Raw genomic sequence first — 23,396 nt, 5'->3', positions numbered from 1 at the left:
GACTTCATTCCCTGCTTGTCCCTGATGTGGCTCTTCACCCATCCCTTCTTCCATGGCGGGGGGGGGGGATTTTGTATATTCCGCGTTAAAGTATGGTCTCAAAATATCTGAAAAGGTTTTCCCCAAAAAATGGTTTGTGGATAAACCAAAGATTACCCTGTGTGACACATTTTATCAACAAACTGATAAAACAAAAAAAATTTAATGAAAAAATTGCACCCTCAAATATGTTACAAAACATCCACCATTATTTCCATAATAGCTATTTGAAATATTATGTGTTGTTGGTTTAATAATATTTTTAATATATTGTTTCATTTCAACATTAACATATCTGCCAACACATTGGTATAACGTTTGCAATAGCTTTCTAGACAGATGTGAATTCACTCCACAAACGTACAAATATTGCATTTCAATGGCTTGAGAGGATTGGGTTGTGATTCTATCCCTGTACACCCAAGGTTACTTTGAGAGAAAATCTGAGATATTCAAAATACCAGCACTGCTTCCATGCATTTCTTTAACATGGTATGCTCCTGTATGATAACATTCCATTGCACTGGACAGATTTCACCCATTTACATAGGATAGGACTTCTGTCTTGAACAACAAAGAGACTCTCAACATACTGTAAAAGTATAGGCAAAGATTTTCATATGTGAATATTTCCACTTGAGATGAATTGAACCAATGCTTACAGAGTCAAATATATGTTATATAATAGTGCTCATTATACCCATCATACCCTTTTGAAACTTTCTGCATTGTTCACTTCTGTGATCTAGAGTGGTTTTCATTCCTCTGTTCATTATGATGGAGAGATTCTTGAACTCTTTCTTCTAACATTGTTGCTTAGCACAAACCTGTAATATACACCCATGCCAACAGCAGCAGTCACCGTGGAAAGGACTAACACACTTCCTACAATACTACCTACAATGACACCATTCCAGTTTTTTGAAATTGGCCCACTGTCAATGCTGCCTCCATATCCTTTCTTTAGACAGTTAGGAGGGGCCCAACCATAAGAACAATGGCAGTGTTTGTAGTTGTTGCATATTCCCCTATTATGGCACTTTTTGAAGTTACAATCATACTGCAAGAGGGACACGTTCTTGCATTCCCTACTAATACACAGCATGCCAGTGCCACAAGGTGTACCGTCTTCTACTGCTCCAATATCAGCTAACTCCATTCCACTGTGGTAGTCTGTAGCCCAGCAGTTACTTTTGCCAATGGTGGTTTGAATGATGGTTTGGTGTTCCTCCAAGGTAGGTACACTATGGATATTACTACACTGCATTCGGCCACATAGAATATTTTCAGCATTGCATTTCTTAAAAATACCATGTTCAAGGCCACAATTGCCAAAGCGATCACCTCGAACATTCAGTCCTCTGAAACAATCCTCTGAAGATCGTACGGCTTTTTTGCCGAATATCTTTTTGCACTGCCCATTTGGAGTAGTACAACGACCATGATAGCAATAGACTCCATCACCACAAGGGGCACCATCTTGTACATAAACATCTTCCGGACATTGGTCCGAAGTCCCAGTGCAAAACTCAGGCAGGTCACAGATGCCAATACTCTTTCTGCAAATGGATCCAGTGGGAAGGTACTTGCACATGGCACAGCACAGTCCAGAAGAACAATTGGCACATGGACGCAACGTGCAATCTGGCCTGCAACATTGATCTGATTGACACTGTGCAGCTGAACCACAGTCACATTGCTCTCCTTTTTCCACTACTTTGTTCCCACAGTATTCGAGGTTATAGATTTGATCAGGGTCTGGTGGAATCAACAAGCAAGGTGAGTCCTTTCGATTGAAATACCTATGGTAACTGCAGTTGCTAAACTTATCAGTCCGTGAGTGCCAAGCGGCCATAATGCAGGCACGTCGATCACATTTACAGTCCGAACTATCATGGGGCATACCAAGATTATGCCCAAATTCATGGGCAAATAGCACAGAAAAATCAAACAAATTGAAATATATTGATACTTCAAGAGCAGTGGCCCAATATTTACTACAAATTTGTCCTACATATGCTAGTCCGATAGTACTTCCATACGACCTGTATACAATTAAATGAGCAGCGTCATTCTTTAGATGGTTAAGTAGAATGTTATGGCTCCATATACTAAAAGCTTTAAGTGTGGCACCTATTCCACCATCAACATCTATGAGGTTCTTTTCTGACCATATCTCCAGTCCTGCTAAAGACACTTCAACTAAAAATGGCTCAAAAAATGAATTTACCATATGGATTGTCTCAAGAAGTTTCATAGCAATATCAGTTTCATTTTTATTAAACTTAACATATCGTTCATGCTCCACCACAAATGCCACCTCTGCATGTCTCTTGTGTGGCCACCAGAGTCCTGCTGGAGCACTTTTGACAGCCACATGCTCTGCGTCCTGGATCATGGCCTCTTGACGCCTTTGCTCTTCCTCCGTCAACCCACACCTCATGTGCATGGCACCCTCCTCTATTTCCAGCCGATACACCACATGTTGAAAGGTAGCAGATGGCAGGACAGGTTCAATTTGATATGTCTCATTGTTAAGTTGTAACAGGCCCCTGAGTCCCCCTGAGCAAGTGCTGAGAGTGACTGAAGAGAGAGACGTGTCCTGTATGAAGCCACTGTAGAAACAATTATCCCTGATGTAATGATAGTCACTCAGGAGGTCCCCTTCCTTATTGTACGTGAAGATGGGGAAGTGTTTAGGAACAATGCCCTTCTTCTGCTTGAGATGCACCACCTGGCCCTTCCCCTCAACCTGCAGCAGGTAACTGACATCCAGGGTTTCCTGTAGTCCATACCTGAAGCTCAGTTTCCTTGGGATGGTCACCTCATAAGATGCATACCTAAAGCCTTGAGGTGGTGTCTGGCCACCAGTCTCACTCAGGAGATTCCTCAAGAACATAATGAGCAGCCATGCCAGGCTGCCACTCATTTTCCCAGAAAGAGGAAAGAATCTCTTGAAGCACCACCTCTGGCATCTCATCCTTGAAAGGGAAGCTCCAAACAGTTGTTACCAGGTTAGTAGATAGATGGAAAGGAGGCTATATGTGAATTAGAAGAGGAGGAAAATATGTTGCCTAGCAACTGCCAGTGTGCTCCGTCTGTGGAATGTGGGCGGAGCTTGGAGGATCAAAGATGGAATAGAATGGCAGAGGAAGAGCAGGGAAGAAAACATTCCTAATAAGTTTCTGCCTGAGAGGGTTGCATGAAGAAGAGCAAAAAGAGAGAGAGTCTTATAGCACCCCATGGACTAACAAGTTCTATTTCAGCATCAGTCAGTGGGCATGAACCCACTTCATACATTGGATGGGTTATAATCCTCAGTTGTCAGGTATGGAATATAAAAAATACTTTCTGTGACAATTCAATTAGTGTTTAAATCTATGCAAAACATAAAAATAACTGGTGATAGCACAACCGTCTTTGCATTGCTGAGTTCCTTATCAGCTCTGAGGCAACACCTCCTCTTCACTTGGCCAGGTGAAGAAGCCCAGGTGAGCAAAGTGCTTCTTTCGGCCACAGTTTTCATTTGTCTACTTCCTTCAGAGAAGGGAAGCCAGCATGGAGTGCTGGCCACAAGCTCAGTCAAAACCACCAAAAGGAGTGAATTGCCCCTCTAATCCCTCCCAATCCCCTCAGCAGCTTCCTTTTCTGCACACCAAACTGCAGCCTCCCTCAATGGGAGATTCCATGTGCCCCTTTTGACTGGGGATACAACAAGAGATTCATTCTGGATCTTCTGTATACAATATATGGTGTACACCACTGAACCATGGATCTTCCCATCCTTAAATAAGTAAGGGAAGTTAGGGTTCCTTAGGGTCATGTGAAATATTTTAGAAACGGGATCTAGCATTATCGGAGAGCATCTTACCTTCTAGTTTTATCCAAAAGTGTTTTGGCTTCCTTAAATATAGTTCATTTTGAGGAATACCCCAATTTAATTCAAGATCTGCTCTGAGAATTCAAGATAATCTAGAATACTCTTTACTTGGTTTCCCAATATTAGATTTATTAAATCTTTAATCTGTAAGGTGCAAAAAATATTTTGCATTTATATCCACTGTTCTTTTAAATACACAAGTCTTGAGCTATTTTTACGTGTAATGGGAGTTAAATACAGGGGGATTTGTAAACCCTGTATAAACTCAGAGGGCAAGTAAGGGCTACCTTTTGACCTGGGTGAAAGCTGGTTTCCCATAATATTCTCCCTCACAGGTGTGTTGTGTCTGAGTACTTCAATTAGAGATAGGCAAGTTATTCTGAGCTCACTTCAGATTAACTTGAATATTTTCTGAGACCTTCCCCCAAAATCAGAAGATCTTATTGAAAGATAGAACTAATCAGCACATAGAGCTGGATGTTCAGCTAGTGGAATATTTTCTCCACAAAGCTACAAAGATCTAAAAAGCAACGCTCTAATTTGCTACTTATTGGAATCAGCCAGACTGGCCATTACATGATTGGGGGGGGGGGGTGACAGCCTACTGGTATAACAAAATGTGGAATATTGTGCTAGTGGGAAAACTGGCAAACAATGTAAGAATAACCAAGGTTATTGTTGTTGTTTTTAAGGCCAAGCTTCTTTCTGGAACAGTTTGGTTTTCTTATATACATTACAAAGCAGGAATCATCCTGGACAACAGTATGCCAGGGTGCAAAAGCCCAGGGGATCATGGGTAAGCTGGGCATTGTAGCCAACTAAGTGAAATTCAGAGTCGAAGGAAAGCAATGGGCATAAGATAATCCAGTCCATAAATTGCAAAAGGTCTACTCTGGGTATGGCTCCAGCTCAAGGGATTTATAAATCTCATATCTCCTTTGAAGCCACTGGCACCCATGGCAGTTGCCATGAGCATGGAATCAATTCTCCTGGTCTTTCCCACGTGGTCAGCACTGCTCGGTGTCCATTGCTGGTGGTGTGAGAAAGACAGGCATGCAAGAGAGGATATGATAGAGGAGTATGAAACAGTCTCCCTCAGGAGGTGGTGAACTTTCCTTCCTTGGAGGTTTTTAAGCAGAGGTTGGATGACCCTCTGTCATGGATGCTTTAGCTGAGATTCCTGCATTGCAAGGGGTTGGATTAGGTGAACCTTGAGTCTTCCAACCCATGATTCTATGTAGGAACAAGACTAGAACATGAAGACATTCATTGAAGCTGAAGGATGGAAGATTCAGGGCAGAAAAAAACATTTACATAGTGCATAATTAAACTATAGAATTTGTTCTCTAAAGTGCAGTGAGGTCACCAGCTTTGGTTGCTTTTTAGAGAATTAGACAAATTCCTGGCACCTAAGGATATTAACATCTACTAGCCACAATAGAAGAAGAAGAAGAGAAGAAGAAGAGTTTCGACTTGTATGCCGCCTTTCACTCCCCTTAAGGAGTCTCAAAGTGGCTAACCATCTCCTTTCCCTTCCTCCCCAACAACAAACACTCTGTGAGGTGAGTGAGACTGAAAGACTTCAGAGAAGTGTGATTAGCCCAAGGTCACCCAACAGCTGCATGTGGAGGAGCGGGGAAACGAACCCGGTTCACCAGATGATGAGTCCACCGCTCTTAACCACGACACCACGCTGGCAATGTATGATGTCCAGTGTTGGAGCCAGTATGTCTCTGAACAGGGCCAGCCCACCTATGGGGCAAGGTGAGGCAACCACCTCAGGTAAGGTTGATTTAATTTCCCCACCTTGTTTGTGATGTAGATCTTCACTCCCCCATTTCTTTCCAGTGGTGTCATGGACAGAGCAGAGGAGGAAGAATGGTAGAGACCTCCGCTGCAGGCGTTGACTAGAGAGGAGGAACGGGCAGGTAGCATAGACCTCCAGGAGTTGGCACAGAGCATACCTGTAAGGGAGATGACGGGAGGAAAGTTGGGGGAAATGGGAGAGGAGGAGGAGAACATAGATAGCATTCAGCAGGAGGAGGCTGAGCAGCAGTTGAATGAGATGCTGTCGCTGGAACCCGTTCTCTCTCCCCAAAACAGGCATTCGCTGAGAATAGTCAAAAAGTGAGCTCAGAGGCAACTGTCTCATACCAGTCACAGTCAGAGGTAGAAGGAGAAGTCAGATGAACAGGAAAGTAACGGAGAAGGGGGGTGGGTGGAACTTCACTGAGGGCAACGTTAGGCATTAGGTGCATCTTGAATTCTTCTCTGCAAATTGTATTATAAGCAGAACTGAAAAAGCTTGCTGTTTCTCTATCTCACAGTCTTCCTGGGAATCGGCTGCAGCAAAAATTGTTTGTGGATAAACCAAAGATTACCCTGTGTGACAATTTTTTATCAACAAGCTGCTAAACAGAAAACTTATTAAAAAGATTGCACCCTCAAGTATTTTACATAACATTCGGCATTATTTCCATCATAGCTTTTTGAAATATTATGTCCTGATGGTTTTATAATATTTTTAATATATTGTCTCATTTCAACACTAACATTTCTGCCAACACAGTTATCAGTATAACGTTTGCCAGACAGACATGAATTCACTTCACAAACATACAAATATTGCATTTCAATGGCTTGAGAGGATTGGGTTGTGATTCTATCCCTGTACACCCAAGGTTACTTTGAGAGAAGATCTGAGATATTCAAAATACCAGCACTGCTTCCATGCATTTCTTTAACATGGTATGCTCCTGTATGATAACACTCCATTGCACTGGACAGATTTCACCCATTTACATAGGATAGGACTTCTGTCTTGAACAACAAAGAGACTCTCAACATACTGTGAAAGTATAACCAAAGATTTTCATATGTGAATATTTCCATTTCAGATGAACTGAACCAATGCTTACAGAGTCAAATATATGTTATATAACAGTGCTCATTATACCCATCATACCCTTTTGAAACTTTCTGCTTTGTTCACTTCTGTGATCTAGAATGGTTTTAGTTCCTCTGTTCATTATGATGGAGAGATTCTTGAACTCTTTCTTCTAACCTTGTTGCTTAGCACAAACCTGTAATACACACCCATGCCAACAGCAGCAGTCACAGTGGAAAGGACTAACACACTTCCTACAATACTACCTCCAATCACACCATTCCAGTTTTTTGAAATTGGCCCACTGTCAATGCTGCCTCCATATCCTTTCTTTCGACAGTCAGGAGGGGCCCAACCATAAGAACAATGGCAGTGTTTGTGGTTGTTGCATATTCCCCTATTATGGCACTTTGTGGCATTACAATCATACTGCAAGAGGGACACGTTCTTGCATTCCCTACTAATACACATCATGTCAGTGCCACAAGGTGTACCATCTTCCACTGCTCCAATATCAGCTACCTCCATTCCACTGTGGTAGTCTGTAGCCCAGCAGTTACTTTTGCCAATGGTGGTTTGAATGATGGTTTGGTGTTCCTCCAAGGTAGGTAGCCCATAAATATTACTACACTGCATTCGGCCACATAGAATATTTTCAGCATTGCATTTCTTTAAAATACCATGTTCAAGGCCACAATTGCCAAAGCGATCACCTCGAGCATTCAGTCCTCTGAAACAATCCTCTGAAGCTCGTATGGTTTTCTTGCCAAATATCTTTTCACACTGCCCATTAGGAGTACTACAACGACCATGATAGCAATAGACTCCATCACCGCAAGGGGCACCATCTTGTACATAAACGTCTTCTGGACATTGGTCTGAAGTTCCAGTGCAAAATTCAGGAAGATCACACATACTAATACTCTTTCTGCAAATGAATCCAGGGGGACGGTACTTGCACCTGTCACAGCACAATCCAGAAGAACAATTGGCACATGGACGCAACGTGCAATCTGGCCTGCAACAATTATCCAATCGACACTGCTCAGTTGTACCACAGTCGCATTGCTCTCCTTTTTCTACTACTTTGTTCCCACAGTATTCGAGGTTATAGATTTGATCAGGGTCTGGTGGAATCAACAAGCAAGGTGAGTCCTTTCGATTGAAATACCTATGGTAACTGCAGTTGCTAAACTTATCAGTCCGTGAGTGCCAAGCAGCCATAATGCAGGCACGTCGATCACATTTACAGTCCAAACTATCATGGGGCATGCCAAGATTATGCCCAAATTCATGGGCAAATAGCACAGAAAAATCAAACAAATTGAAATATATTGATACTTCAAGAGCAGTGGCCCAATCTTTACTACAAATTTGTCCTACATATGCTAGTCCGATAGTACTTCCATACGACCTGTATACGATTAAGTGAGCAGCATCATTCTTTAGATGGTTAAGTAGAGTGTTACGGCTCCATATACTAAAAGCTTTAAGTGTGGCACCTATTCCACCACCAACATCTATGAGGTTCTTTTCTGACCATATCTCCAGTCCTGCTAAAGACACTTCAACTAAAAATGGCTCAAAAAATGAATTTACCATATGGATTGTCTCAAGAAGTTTCATAGCAATATCAGTTTCATTTTTATTAAACTTAACATATCGTTCATGCTCCACCACAAATGCCACTTCTGCATGTCTCTTGTGTGGCCACCAGAGTTCTGCTGGAGGACTTCTGACAGCCACATGCTTTCTATCTTGGATCATGGCCTCTTGACGCCTTTGCTCTTCCTCTGTCAACCCACACCTCATGTGCATGGCACCCTTCTCTGTTTCCAGCCGATACACCACATGCTGAAAGGTAGCAGATGGCTGGACAGGTTCAATTTGATATGTCTCATTGTTAAGTTGTAACAGGCCCCTGAGTCCCCCTGAGCAAGTGCTGAGAGTGACTGAAGAGAGAGACTTGTCCTGTATGAAGCCACTGTAGAAACAATCATCCCTGATGTAATGATAGTCACCCAGCAGGTCCCCTTCCTTATTGTATGTGAAGATGGGGAAATGTTTGGGAACAATGCCCTTCTTCTGCTTGAGATGCACCACCTGGCCCTTCCCCTCAACCTGCAGCAGATAACTGACATCCAGGGTTTCCTGTAGTCCGTACCTGAAGCTCAGTTTCCTTGGGATGGTCACCTCATAAGAGGCATACCTAAAGCCCTGAGGTGGTGTCTGGCCACCAGTCTCACTCAGGAGATTCCTCAAGAACATAATGAGCAGCCATGCCAGGCTGCCACTCATTTTCCCAGAAAGAGGAAAGAATCTCTTGAAGCACCACCTCTGGGATCTCATCCTTGAAAAGGAAGACCCAAGCAGTTGTTACCAGGTTAGTAGATAGATGGGAAGTAGGCTATATGTGAATTAGAAGAGGAGGAAGATATGTTGCCTAGCAACTGCCAGTGTGCTCTGACTGTGGAATGTGGGCGGAGCTTGGAGGATCAAAGATGGAACAGAATGGCAGAGGAAGAGCAGGGAAGAAAACATTCCTAAGAAGTTTCTGCCTGAGAGGGTTGCATGAAGAAGAGCAAAAAAAGAGAGAGTCTTATAGCACCCCATGGACTAACAAGTTCTATTTCAGCATCAGTCAGTGGGCATGAGCTCACTTCATACATTGGATGGGTTATAATCCTCAGCTTTCAGGTATGAAATATAAAAAATACTTTCTGTGACAATTCACTTAGTGTTTAAATGTATGCAAAACATAAAAATAATTGGTGATAGAACAATCGTCTTTGCATTGCTGAGTTCCTTATCAGCTCTGAGGCAACACCTCCTCTTCACTTGGCCAGTTGAAGAAGCCCAGGTGAGCAAAGTGCTTCTTCCGGCCACAGTTTTTACTCGTCCACCTCCTTCAGAGAAGGGAAGCCAGCATGGAGTGCTGGCCACCAGCTTAGTCAAAACCACCCAAAAGAGTGATTGACCCCTCTAATCCCTCCCAATCCCCTCAGCATCTTCCTTTTTTGCACACCAAGCTGCAGCCTCCCTAAACGGGAGCTTCGATGAGTTCCTGCTCCAGGCCTTGAGTTCCAAATTTCTCCACAGTTTCTTTCCCAAATGAAGCACCTCAGTGGCACACAATGGGCACCCAGGTCTCTTCACTTTCCAGTGCCATAGTTGTTCTGTCAGGTACTGGACTTCCCCTGCTCTTCCCACCCCCACACAAATTCACCACCATCACCTCAGTTCTCTCCCAATTTCCAGTTTGACTTGGTTCATTCTGGCAGCTGCTACAGGACACAAAACTCCCCCCAACCTTCTCCCTCTATTTCAAGAAAGTGGAGTGCCTTACCTGGTAGGTGGGTGGTGGGGCTGTGTGCACCTCTGACTCACAGTCTCACCACACTGCTTGCCAGCCAAGGGGTGTTGCTGGGTGGCCTATACCACCCCAGAAAAACCCCTTCCATCCAGGAGCCAGTCCAGGGTGATGCAGCAGAAGCACAATTATTGCACACACACCCCAGGCCTGTGTCTCCAGTGGGGGCCACCTTGGTCAACCCCTAGGCACACCCCTTCTTTGTGCATACAGCCCATAGCACCTAAGTTCCTTGAATTCCCCCATCAAAAGCAACCTGCTACTTCTCTCAAAGACAGGCAGTGCTTTTCAACTTTCCATTCAACTCAGAACATTCACAAACATTCCATGACAGTACAAGAGCTTAGCCAATAGAATGGCAACTCCAGGGTACCACACTTTCCTCTTTATTAGACCAGCAGACAAGATAGCAATTCTTCATTTACTGCAAAATGCAGTAAATTTACCTATATACAGAGTAAACAGAAACCACACATCCTTCTTTATTCGACCTCTGCCTACTCTTCAGACTACATTAGAATATGGCATTTTCCACCCTGTCTAGCTGTTACCATTTTATTTCTGTCAACTATTTAAACTTTTTTTGCCCTAAAGAGGTGAAGTGATTTATAATGTTATTCCAGTGGTTCAACATCCTCTCGACTAGAGATGTGCTCTCTTAAATGCATGCCATAGTTTTTTTATCAGTTTGGTAGCAAAGTTGCAGAGATAAGAGGAAGGTGTTGCTTTACGTTGTGATGTAAGTCCTTTGTGGAGGAGTATAAGAGGAGTCCCATCCCCCCAATTTCACATGGGATCACTAATTCTAGAGGTAGCTAGATTTCTGGCAAATCCATTGTTGGTAGCTCTACGCACATGCTTCATATGTCATGCTAAAGCAATCCATGGCTTAGTGCAGAAGCATCAGCGTGTGGGTTCTCTGGTGAGATATTGCAACTGCTTTTCTCCTCCTCCTCCTCCAGTCCTGCTGCTGCTATGCTGCTGTGAACCAAGCCAAACCATGGCTTGGCTCACAACAGCAGCAGAGCCAAAGGAGAGGCAAAGTGGCTGCAATCTTCTCTCTGGTGAGGTCCTTTATACTCCAGCGCTTGCACTAAGCCATTGTTTGTATTTGCATGAGGTGCATATCAAGCCACACTTCACTCCACCCCTGAGGGATTGTTGCTGCAAATTTAATATACCAGGGCATGAATTTATTTGACCCTATCTACATCAAGCTATAGTCTATCTTTATCACCAAACTCCGAATATAATTGCACACTGTATTAATTAACATTATTTTTTAATATATTAGTGGCCATGTGATAATTTTAGCTTATAAATTTTATTGTTTAAAGTCTTAACTTGTATAATAAGGTACTTGTATAGCTCTGTTTAGAGTAGGTAATGTCTTGATAATATAAATGTTTAAAGTTTTTGTATCAATCCAGTATATTTACTTTTAATTGTTGAATGATTCTATGTACACTGTGGCAGCCTTTGGCTATGTGCAATAAAACTGACTGACTGAATATACTAGGGCAGACATGTCCAACGTGTCAATCATGATCGACAGGTAGATGGATGGATTTCCGTCAGTCACACTATGGCCAGGCAGCCTTTGCTCCTCCCTCACAGCCAGGGCTTGGCTGCGGGAGGGAGGGAACTGCACCTCCGCTTCCACACACAGCGCACACCGGCAGGCTGAATGGGGCTCGCGAGGCGGCTGCAGGAGGGAGAAAGTTGTGCCTCCACTTTTGCCATCCTCGGCTGGGCAGCCCTTGCTGGGTGCTGCAGGGCCCTGTTCATGTGGCAGGCAGAGGGTGCAGCGGTCCCCCTCGGGAGCAAAGGGAAGTGGGTTGTGGGGCTGTCGATGCTCTGCATTCAGGTTGAGGCTGGATAAAAAGAGGGCACTTTTCCTTCTTCCTCCATACAGAGTGACCTGTGGTTTGATCAGCTGTTACTATTGATATCAAGCCATATCTTCAGAGGAATTTGGCCACTCTCCAGGTGCCCGGCTTGATTCCATGTTGACCTCCCCGTCAGCGACTCCCGGCAAGACAAGGCGAGGTCTTTATCGGCCGATCCTTCTTCAAACATGAAAGAAGAACACAGCCACTCCTCCTCCCTCACTCCCTGCCATCCCCAGGGAGGGGAAAGAGACAGACAGAAATGTATTTACATGCCTTTATTTCTGTCTTTCCTCAGTGCAGAGAACAACATGTCTGCACTCTCTGATACCCAGCTGCAGAGAGAGAATAACTCCACCCATGTACTTCCAGTACAGGGTCATGTGACACTCTGAGCTAACATCCGGTGCTCAGAGCACATAATAGACTGTCCCTGGTTCCCACGGTACAGTCCCATAACATAAACATCCTGTTTGGCTTTCCAGCCATCTGGAGCACTCAGCAGCATTGCTCCTTTTTCGTAACATCCTCCCCCAAAAGAATCAATGCGTGTTGCGGCATGCAAAGCGTGATCCAGAGAAGAAAACAAACAGTTGTTATACACATAACACTCCCCTGTTGTTTCAGTTCCACCCTTGGAACTACCCGCCACTGGTTTCCCCAGTGTACCTCTCTGGTTGTCTGGCTTCCAAGGAATGAGTGCATCTGCATTACCTTGGCTAGCAACTCTCTGTTGTGTCTTTGTCTCTGACTTAGACACAGCTCCAACCTGTCCTCGGTTGTTTACAACAGCAACACATGCAACAGCTAAATTAGCATACTCTTCTGAGTACCTTTTGGGTGGTTCACCCTTTGTGACTCTCTCAGACCTGCGTATGAGGTGCTGATCCTCTCTGCCCACTGGTTCTGTCTCAGGACTCTTAGGAGAACCAGTTCCAACAGCAAACAGTGGTTCAACCTTCACCTGTGAAGGTCTATCCATTGTGTGAGATTTCCTCTCAATGACTGTGACAACAGAGCTCTCTGAGCTATCACTGTCACTCTCAGTACCACTGTACTCTGTGAAATCATCATCATCATCTGAATCGTCCTCTGTGGGAAATGTCTGCACTATGACTCTCTCCTTTTCAGGAGCACTCTCTAGAAATTTTGTAAGAATCACCTGACCAGATTCAGACAAAATTACTCTGTAGAGACCCTTTTCATACCCCACAAAAATGCCTCTGGCATTCTTTACTCCACCTGGAGCTTCTGTCCTCACATGAGACCCAAAAACCTTGAAATGGGCAACAGAAGGTTTTCTCTGGAACAGTTTCTCAAAAGGAGAACTTCCCAACTCTTTCGAAACCTTTCTCACCCATGCATGACAAAACGACATGAGTGACTCCGCCCAGAACTCATGTGGCAGATGTGAACTAAGCAATTGCGCTTCCATCCCCTTTTGCAATTCTCTGTTCACCCGTACACAGACACCCCTGTTCCACGCTTCCGCTGAAACAGCAATCTTGTGTCTGATCCCCTTCTTCTGCAGGAACCTCTGGAAATCCTGTAAAAGAAAAATCTGCTTCGCATCTGTCAAAAGACAATCAATGTTAGCATCATGCATGTCTTTAACCTTGTCACAAAACTCTTGAAACCTTTCCAAGGCTTCCTGTGGTTTCTTTAACACATAAACCCAGACAAAGTTAGAGAAATGATCCACACACACAAGATAAAATCTTGCATTGCCTCTAGATGGTTCTAGAGGACCAATCACATCAGCATACACCCGCTGAAACGCTCTGTCGACCCTGGCCACCTTCTTGGCGCTCGTCTTGGTCACACCTGCAAGAGAAATCATGTTAGACTCAGAATTACATTCCATGTAATCACTTTGCTCAAAGTCCAACAAATACAGTCCACCTTTCTGTCTGGCAGAAAGATATAACTCTCCATCTTTGAAGATCTCGCAGCTCTCAGCATCGTAGGACAATCTCAGTCCTTTCTTTGCAATCTGCGAAACACTCAGCAGATTGAACTTCAATTCAGGAACCAAGTAAACATTTTGTATTGTCAAGTTCAGACTCTTAAGATACACAGATCCAACCCCGGTCGCCTCCAGCTTCTGACCGTTGGCTTGTTCCACAGCGAAGCTTTGCTTCTTAAACGTCGAAAAGAGTCCTCTGTGTGGGGACATATGAACCGTCGCTGCAGTGTCGATAATAAACGCGTTCCCAACATCTGGCGTGGTTCCTTTCGCCATCAAAGCCCTTGCAGGTTCCACCATAGGCTTGGTATGACCTTTGCCTGACGCCTCAGGCTTTGCTGAGCGGCCCTTCGCTCCTTTCGGCTGGCGTGGCTTCTTGCAGCTCCGCTGAAGATGCCCAGCCTGTCCGCAATTGTAGCATCGGACAATGTTCAAAGCTACAGCATCCTCTCCAGTAGCTTCATCAGTGGGGGAATTAGAACTCCGTTCCTCCCTCCCCCTGTCCTTTACTTCCAGTGCAGCATGCCGGCTGTGTTCATCCTGAACCACGGCACTCAGGGGCACTCCCCCCTTCTTGGCATCCATGCTGAACTCAAGTCCCAGCTCTCTCACTCGAGCTAGTTAAAATCCAAAAGCTCCTTTTGAGCTCTCTTTCTGCCTCTCTCAGGCAGGCAATCTCCATGCTATCTCAAAGTCAAAACAACTTTCGCTTTCCCGGCTCTGACTGAGCCAGCCCCAGGTGTCAGTAGTTTTCCACTGTCCGACTGTCGTTGCTTAGCAACCTTCCCCGGGACGGGAATCCTTATCTCACCACAGGAATTTCTGGTATGCAAGCCTTTCTTTCAGAGCTTGTTTTGCCAAACGCAGCTCTCGTGAACCAGAGAATAAATCAATCTGCATTCACACTTTTAGCCCGATATTCAGCATACCTTGTTTTGGGGCTCCGTTGCTTGGAAAACACCCCCTCTTGAGGCCAGCCGTCTGTTCAGCTTCTGGCTGCAATTTCAGACGTTATCTTCTTTCATTGGTGCAGAGGATGGCACACGATCCATCAACCTCTCACCTCTCATGCTGATTCCCATGGATCAGATAACCAGCAGCCAATGCTACCATATATTGATATCAAGCCATATCTTCAGAGGAATTTGGCCGCTCTCCAGGTGCCCGGCTTGATTCCATGTTGACCTCCCCGTCAGCGACTCCCGGCAAGACAAGGCGAGGTCTTTATCGGCCGATCCTTCTTCAAACGTGAAAGAAGAACACAGCCACTCCTCCTCCCTCACTCCCTGCCATCCCCAGGGAGGGGAAAGAGACAGACAGAAATGTATTTACATGCCTTTATTTCTGTCTTTCCTCAGTGCAGAGAACAACATGTCTGCACTCTCTGATACCCAGCTGCAGAGAGGGAATAACTCCACCCATGTACTTCCAGTACAGGGTCATGTGACACTCTGAGCTAACATCCGGTGCTCAGAGCACATAATAGACTGTCCCTGGTTCCCACGGTACAGTCCCATAACATAAACATCCTGTTTGGCTTTCCAGCCATCTGGAGCACTCAGCAGCATTGCTCCTTTTTCGTAACAGTTACCTCCATTTGGGCAATACATGGAAGAAGGCAATGGAATCGACCGCGGATCCGTGCTAAGGAAAGAAAGGGGTTTTTCCTGGCCACCAACACCTTACCTCTTGCACCTAATGACAATGGAATAGTGTGGTAGATCACTGCCAGTTTTTAATGCTGGATAATAGATCTCAGCCTACTTGAAGTTAAAGGTAAAGGGACCCCTGACCACTGGGTCCAGTCGTGACCAACTCTGGGGTTGCGGCGCTCATCTTGCTTTATTGGTCGAGGGAGCCGGTGTTTGTCCGCAGACAGCTTCTGGGTCATGTGGCCAGCATGACTAAGCCGCTTCTGGTGAACCAGAGCAGTGCACGGAAACACCGTTTCCCTTACTGCCGGAGTGGTACCTATTTATCTACTTGCACTTTGACGTGCTTTCGAACTGCTAGGTTGGCAGGAGCAGGGACTGAGCAATGGGAGCTCACCCCGTCGCAGGGATTCGAACTGCCAACCTTCTGATCGGCAAGTCCTAGGCTCTGTGGTTTAACCCACAGCGCCACCTGCATGCCTATACTAGGGGATGCATTCCAATTCCCTGACAAAGCTTCTCTTGTCCCCACTGCCCCTGCCCACATGTGGAAGTTTCTCTCACCAAGCCCCGTACTGCAGAGGATGCCTACACACACACACACACACACACACACACACACACACAAACACAGGAGAGCATTATATGCAGAAGGCTTCACACAACGAAAGCTCGGAAGGGGGAGATTGTTGGCCATGCCACATTAAATCAGGATCTGAATCCACTAGTGAACTTTCAGCCACACTCAACCTAGGTTGACAAAAATTGTTACAATGGACAAGAAATTAATAAGACCATGCCTAATTCCTGGCCTAGGGACATTATTTTAAGAGTCCATCTCAAAAGAAGTCCCCAAGCTGGTTATTTGAATCAGACCTAAATATGTATATGCTGCCAAAAATAAATAAAATCCTCCATGGTGCACTCTTCATGGGGCTGCTATTTCTTTAAGGTAGAATTTCTGGCAGAATAAATTCTTATCTTACAGTACATTATTTCTGATGTCTGAAGCCTGCACACCTTAAGATAGTCACAGAAGGCAGCTTCAGTAGGAAATGGCAGAACCAGAAGACAAGCATGGAATATATGTGTTTTGCGTTCAGTTTTCTTCTCCAACAGGTTTTTTAAAAACTGAGTTTTGCAGAAGGAAATGTTCAACTTGTCTAGGATTGGAAACTTTCCTTAATGTACCGCCCCTGAACGATGTACAAAAATAAACATATGTTTAAAATGTGCAAGTAAAGCTTTTCCAGGGACGCGGGTGGCACTGTGGGTTAAACCACAGAGTCTAGGACTTGCTGATCAGAAGGTCGCGGTTCGAATCCCCACGCCGGGGTAAGTTCCCGTTGTTCGGTCCCTGCTTCTGCCCACCTAGCAGTTCGAAAGCACGTCAAAGTGCAAGTAGATAAATAGGTACCGCTCTGGCAGGAATCATAGAATCATAGAATCATAGAGTTGGAAGAGACCACAAGGGCCATCAAGTCCAACCCCCTGCCAAGCAGGAAACACCATCAGAGCACTCCTGACATATGGTTGTCAAGCCTCTGCTTAAAGACCTCCAAAGAAGGAGACTCCACCACACTCCTTGGCAGCAAATTCCACTGTCGAACAGCTCTTACTGTCAGGAAGTTCTTCCTAATGTTTAGGTGGAATCTTCTTTCTTGTAGTTTGGATCCATTGCTCCGTGTCCGCTTCTCTGGAGCAGCAAAAAACAACCTTTCTCCCTCCTCTATGTGACATCCTTTTATATATTTGAACATGGCTATCATATCACCCCTTAACCTCCTCTTCTCCAGGCTAAACATGCCCAGCTCCCTTAGCCGTTCCTCATAAGGCATCGTTTCCAGGCCTTTGACCATTTTGGTTGCCCTCCTCTGGACATGTTCCAGTTTGTCAGTGTCCTTCTTGAACTGTGGTGCCCAGAACTGGACACAGTACTCCAGGTGAGGTCTGACCAGAGCAGAATACAGTGGCACTATTACTTCCCTTGATCTAGATGCTATACTCCTATTGATGCAGCCCAGAATTGCATTGGCTTTTTTAGCTGCCGCGTCACACTGTTGGGTCATGTCAAGTTTGTGGTCAACCAAGACTCCTAGATCCTTTTCACATGTACTGCTCTCAAGCCAGGTGTCACCCATCTTGTATTTGTGCCTCTCATTTTTTTTGCCCAAGTGCAATACTTTACATTTCTCCCTGTTAAAATTCATCTTGTTTGTTTTGGCCCAGTTCTCTAATCTGTCAAGGTCGTTTTGAAGTGTGATCCTGTCCTCTGGGGTGTTAGCCACCCCTCCCAGTTTGGTGTCATCTGCAAATTTGATCAGGATGCCCTTGAGTCCATCATCCAAGTCGTTGATAAAGATGTTGAATAAGACCGGGCCCAAGACAGAACCCTGTGGCACCCCACTAGTCACTCTTCTCCAGGATGAAGAGGAACCATTGATGAGCACCCTTTGGGTTCGGTAAACGCTGTTTCCGTGTGCTGCTCTGGTTCGCCAAAAGCGGCTTAGTCATGCTGGCCACATGACCTGGAAGCTGTACGCCGGATCCCTCAGCCAATAAAGCGAGATGAGCGCCACAACCCCAGAGTCGGCCACGACTGGACCTAACGGTCAGGGGTCCCTTTACCTTTACTTATGAATCCGGTCATGTTACTGGCTTTTACCTTTACCTTTAAAGCATTTCCTGGCATGGAGATGCAGTGATGGGACTCTTCACCTAGTGAATTTGTGTAAGCTGGGCAAACTGCTGTTCTCCAGGTGCAGGTACGGTAAAAAGTACTGTGAATGCTGAAGATGGGATCCATCCCACCAAGCCAGCAAAACTCATGTTAAATTTTTCCACGTTCCTTGTGGAATCCCCTCCTCCTCCTTCCAAAGTTCCCACTTGTCCCAGTATCTCCTGGGGCCTTTAAGAAGACCCTAAATTCTTCCAAGCTGATTCTTCCAAGCTTTTAGTTTATATATATATATATATTTTGCAACTGCTTTATTATTTATACCCGGAGGTCTCAGGACAGTTCACAGAATAAAATCAAAATATAAAACAACAAAATACATAATCAAAATAAAAACAACAACCCAGTAACTCCCCCCCAAGGGGAAAAAAACACATTTTAAAAGGGCATTGGATGTCAATCAAATCAACCAAAGGTCGGGTAAAAAGGAACATTTTCTCTGATGTCATCTTTTCAATCGCTTTGTTTTTATGTCCTCTTTATGTTCAATTCTTTTGTTCTTAACACTTTTATTATAAGTTTCCTTGTCAGGCAACGTAGAGGCAAGGGGGGAATAATATCTAAGGACTCAGGACCAGTTTACAAATTTGCAAAAAGAAACAAGAGCTCAATTTCTTCATCAGCTGTACCACTCCAGGTTAGTGAAGTGTGGGAAATACCAAACCAAAGGCACGCTGCCAATTCAAGACCTGTTGGAAGTTTCCCCAGTTCCACTCCGTATGACTGGCTCCGCATAAGTGTGAGGGAAATCATAGCATGAATGATTAGGTTTGCCATATGTCCTCTTTTTCCAGGACATGTCCTCTTTTTCATGGGTAGAGTCATCCTAAGCAATCCATAGTTAAAAGTCGTTGTTGTTTAGTCTTTTAGTCATGTCCGACTCTTCGTGACCCCATGGACCAGAGCACGCCAGGCACTTCTGTCCTCCACTGCCTCCCACAGCTTGGACAAACTCATGCTGGTAGCTTCGAGAACACTGTCCAACCATCTCGTCCTCTGTCGTCCCCTTCTCCTTGTGCCCTCAATCTTTCCCAGCATCAGGGTCTTTTCCAGGGAGTCTTCTCTTCTCATGAGGTGGCCAAAGTATTGGAGCCTTAGCTTCAGGATCTGTCCTTCCAGTGAGCACTCAGGGCTGATTTCCTTCAGAATGGAGAGGTTTGATCTTCTTGCAGTCCATGGGACTCTCAAGAGTCTCCTCCAGCACCACAATTCAAAAGCATCAATTCTTCGGCGATCAGCCTTCTTTATGGTCCAGCTCTCACTTCCTAGTTAAAAGTATAAGTCGGCAAATATGTCCCCTTTTTTTTGCTCTTCAAAATATGGCAGCCCTACATGATACCACCCCACCATACTTTTGGTGCCTCACATTATCCTTCAATTGCTGGGGACTATGAGTGATGTCCTGCTTGCAGGCTTCCCACAAGCATCTGGTTGGCCATTGAGGAAACAGAATAGATGGGCCTTTGGTCTCACCCCCCAGGGCTCCTTCTTACCTTCATAACTTCACATTGACAATCCTTGGATAAGAGAGAAGGCGTACTGTTTTCCATGACAGACTCTTTCTTGCCAGAATGTTTACTTCCAGCAGTTGGTCTACTGCAGTCACCTCCTTTCTTGGCTCTCTTTAATATTCTTAACAGCTAAAATTCACAGATGGTTGCACGATCCACAAAATTCACATAGCAACCACATTGCAGCCTTTCCTGTGAGCTTGCAGGACAGAACAGCTTGATAACAGAAGACGGGAACAGTTTGGGTGGGGAGAGAGAGGATCATTTTCTTACATAATAGAAACAGAGCATCTCCCAAGCCCCAGCTTTTATATAAAGTGTCAGGAAGTACGAATGTACTGTTGTGCAAATAAAAGGGTAATATTTCCTGCCACTACAAGAGTAACTGTAAATACAAAATGGACACATTCTTCCAGCAATATATGCATTCTTTAAAAAAAGGTAAGGAGTTGGGGTTGTGTGCAAGAAACAACCCAACTGCTTATGCTACATTTTGTTTTAAATATAGCTGGCCTGCAGAAAAGAGCAAAGGAATCTGCCTTATACAGGTTAAGACCATCTCGCTCTGCATTGTTTACACTGGCATGCAGAAACTCCCCAGAATTTCAGACCAGAGCCTTTTGCAGCCTTATGTGGAAATGCCAAGGACAGAACCTGTGGCCTTCTGTATGCAATGCAACTGCTTTACCACTGAACTGTGGCCCTTGCCGTAGACATGTCTGGTGGCAGTGGATTTGGCTAGAAAAACTGAGGTAGATTCATCTGTGTACGTCTCTGATCCACCCTGTCACATAAATACTTGCCTGTTTTATCTTATCCAGGAATATGGGTCTTTGCGAGACTTTTGCAAAAAGCTTTGGTTGTGAGTAGCCAACATGGAGTCCTCCAGATGTTGTTGGGTGCCAGCAGCCAGAGAAACAGCATTGCCAATTTATCTCTATGTTGCACCAGAGTTCAGCAATTGTGTAAAAGAAGATGTTCAGTGCCACAACCAAGAAGACTCTCTTCCACAAAGACACATGGTGACATTCCACTGACCATGGCCTGGCTGGCAAGGCCTCCTCTGAATATTATACAGGGTGACTGTCCACCAAGTACAAAAATGCAGGTCAAGGGTAGATGGAGGTGCAGGTTAAACACTCTGACAAAAACCCAAAGTGCATTGATTTCATGTCAGGTCTTCTTGATGGAACAGGCTGGACCTTCAAGATGCTTTGGCAAAGCCCATGGTTCTCTGACTGAATCAAAATGTAGCCTTGTCCTTGCCCTTTGCACACCACTGGACACCTAGCTGAAGTGGAGGGGGAAGGATAATGATAAATCATCTCTGCCCATTACCTATACTTTTTTGGGCCATCTTTGTTCCCATGGCAACGTATCACTGGGCTATTTGCCTCACAAAGCCATAAGCCGGGCTAGATTTGGTCAACTGGTTCAAGCACTTTAGAACACAGCCTAAACTCCTTACTCAAAACACTGTTCTCCTGTGCTTAATGTAAAGTGCTCTGGGAGCATGGCTGGGCTGCAAGTGTGGGATACAAAACAGGAAATAAGCATTTACCAAAATCCATACCCAGTTTTTCTGTCAAATACTCAGCGTGGCTCCGCAAATGGCTGCTTTAACCCACACTGAAGCTGCAGAAAACTGGAAGTGATAACATGAAAGCCTTGCCTTGGTTTGCCTTTCCTTGGGGGGAGGAATGAGGAGAGGGAGTGAGGAGGGGGAGTGAGGAGGGCGAAAGGGAAAGAAAAGAAGAGGCAGTTTCTCCAGCCAAGCATGGACTTCCCTGTTGGAGCAGGGGCAGGCATTTGAATAGCATCCCTAACTTGGCACAGAGAGAGAGAGAGAGAGAGAGAGAGAGAGAGAGAGAAAGGGAGGGAGGGAGGGAGGGAGGGAGAGAGCATAGCAGAGTGGAACTACAGGACAAACTGTGTCCTGTATTGAATCAATAGGGGATGTAGTATTTTACATTGAACTACAGGACAATCCTATATTATACGGGACGGGTGGCAACCCTACTCATACAGTGTCAGAAGCTGTTCCAGAGCTGTTTAACTTGAGACCTATTTAGTTCCACCCAAGCCCCTGGCTGTGTACAGGGGCCCGGCAGGCTGCTTGACACACACACAAAACCCTAAAGGAGTTACACCTTTGGAAGTGGAAAGTAAGACTGCCATGATTGCTGCTTCCACCAGAAACGAATGGTCCCGCTGTGCTGAGTGCGAGGTCCTCCCTTGAATATTTAATAATGGGAATATGATTCACTAAGAGGCAGGGTGGGTGACAGTAATTAAGGGGATTCTATCAGGAATGCCTGCCTTGCAAGCAGAAGTGTACAATCCCCACACTGACCCCATGCTGACATTTTGTTATTCATCCCCAGGTGTGGGTCTTTGTAACAGATGACTGGAAGTGCCGGGCTGTTAAAAACGCTCCCTTGCCGAAGCCTAGTGGCCTTGGTGAGCTTTGCTTTTTAAATATTGTTTTTGAGTCAAGAAGACTGTGCCATTGTTTGCTAGATTGAGGAAATGCTTTCTAATAACAGCAGCATTTGGTTGGGCTTTATTTTTAGTAAAACAAAATGAAATAAATACTAATTTCTGTAGCAACCTAGCAAAACAGGGTATTTTATGAGCCCTCATTAGGACACTATGCAATCCGTCAAAACTAGGTTGCTCATTTAATGACTGCTGCTGGTCGCACTCGGAATAAAAAGACAGTGAGGCACAGTGGTTTGCCAAGCCTTAAGGATTATTGCTACATTATCCGTATCATTTCTGAAATGGTTTTTAGTTGGTTAAAAACAAACCCTAAAAACAAACAGAGAAAAGAGAGATTATGCCAGTGACAGCAGACTGGGCATAGGTGTGGTGCTCCTACAGGCTGTCCAATTTTTAGATCACTCATTGCAAGTTGGCGTTCTGTGCCAGTCTTCCTTTGTAAGAGCTGGATACACACAGCCTAGTTTCACATGGTGGTTCATGCAAATATTTGCCATAAAGGAAAACAGTATAGTGCTCTATAAAGAGCAGGCAAAAAATATCTAAGGCAGCCTTTGCCAAGCTGGTGCTCACTAGATGTTTTGGACTTTATAGGGAACAATTTGAACCCCAGTCTCTTGGGTCCTAATCCAACACTCTAACTAACCAACTGAGTATGTTTCTGGATCCAAGTAGCCTCAGTGGTTAGAAGTGTATTTTACCAACTGCAACTGGTACAACAGTTCCGGACATTCCTGGACCAGGGAAACTTGTCCATCAGTCAGTTCATGCACTGGTTGTTTTAGGACTGGATTACTGCAATGTGCTCTATGTGGGAATTTCCTAGTGCTTGATCCAGAAGCTGCAGTTAGTGCAGAGTGCTGCAGCACAATTGCTGGTAAGAGCGAGATCTTGTCTGTATATAACACCTGTGCTCAGAGACCGACACCAATTGCCGATTTGCTGCTGGGCCCGCTTCAAGTT

General features: G+C 44.9%; 2 protein-coding genes across 2 annotated transcripts; both read right to left on the bottom strand.

The window, feature by feature from the left end:
• Positions 1–350: 350 nt before the first annotated feature.
• Positions 351–3,226, bottom strand: LOC310760485 (disintegrin and metalloproteinase domain-containing protein 20-like). Its single transcript, XM_083609121.1, has one exon. The coding sequence runs from the start codon at positions 3,017–3,019 to the stop codon at positions 812–814; it is 2,208 nt and encodes a 735-aa protein (XP_083465247.1). The 5' UTR covers positions 3,020–3,226; the 3' UTR covers positions 351–811.
• Positions 3,227–6,368: 3,142 nt separating this feature from the next.
• LOC310760486 (disintegrin and metalloproteinase domain-containing protein 20-like) lies at positions 6,369–9,722 on the bottom strand. The gene has a single exon (XM_083609122.1). The coding sequence runs from the start codon at positions 9,153–9,155 to the stop codon at positions 6,948–6,950; it is 2,208 nt and encodes a 735-aa protein (XP_083465248.1). The 5' UTR covers positions 9,156–9,722; the 3' UTR covers positions 6,369–6,947.
• Positions 9,723–23,396: the final 13,674 nt, after the last annotated feature.

The sequence above is a fragment of the Podarcis filfolensis genome (assembly GCF_964270895.1).
Source record: "Podarcis filfolensis genome assembly, chromosome: 4".
Classification (NCBI taxonomy): domain Eukaryota; kingdom Metazoa; phylum Chordata; class Lepidosauria; order Squamata; family Lacertidae; genus Podarcis; species Podarcis filfolensis.
The sequence above is the reverse complement of the archived record's forward strand: the minus strand, read 5'-3'. Positions and strand labels throughout refer to the sequence as shown.

Excerpts from the sequence above, each read along its gene's own strand:
- LOC310760485 (XM_083609121.1), bottom strand. The coding sequence starts at position 3,019 with ATGAGATGCCAGAGGTGGTGCTTCAAGAGATTCTTTCCTCTTTCTGGG.
- LOC310760486 (XM_083609122.1), bottom strand. The coding sequence starts at position 9,155 with ATGAGATCCCAGAGGTGGTGCTTCAAGAGATTCTTTCCTCTTTCTGGG.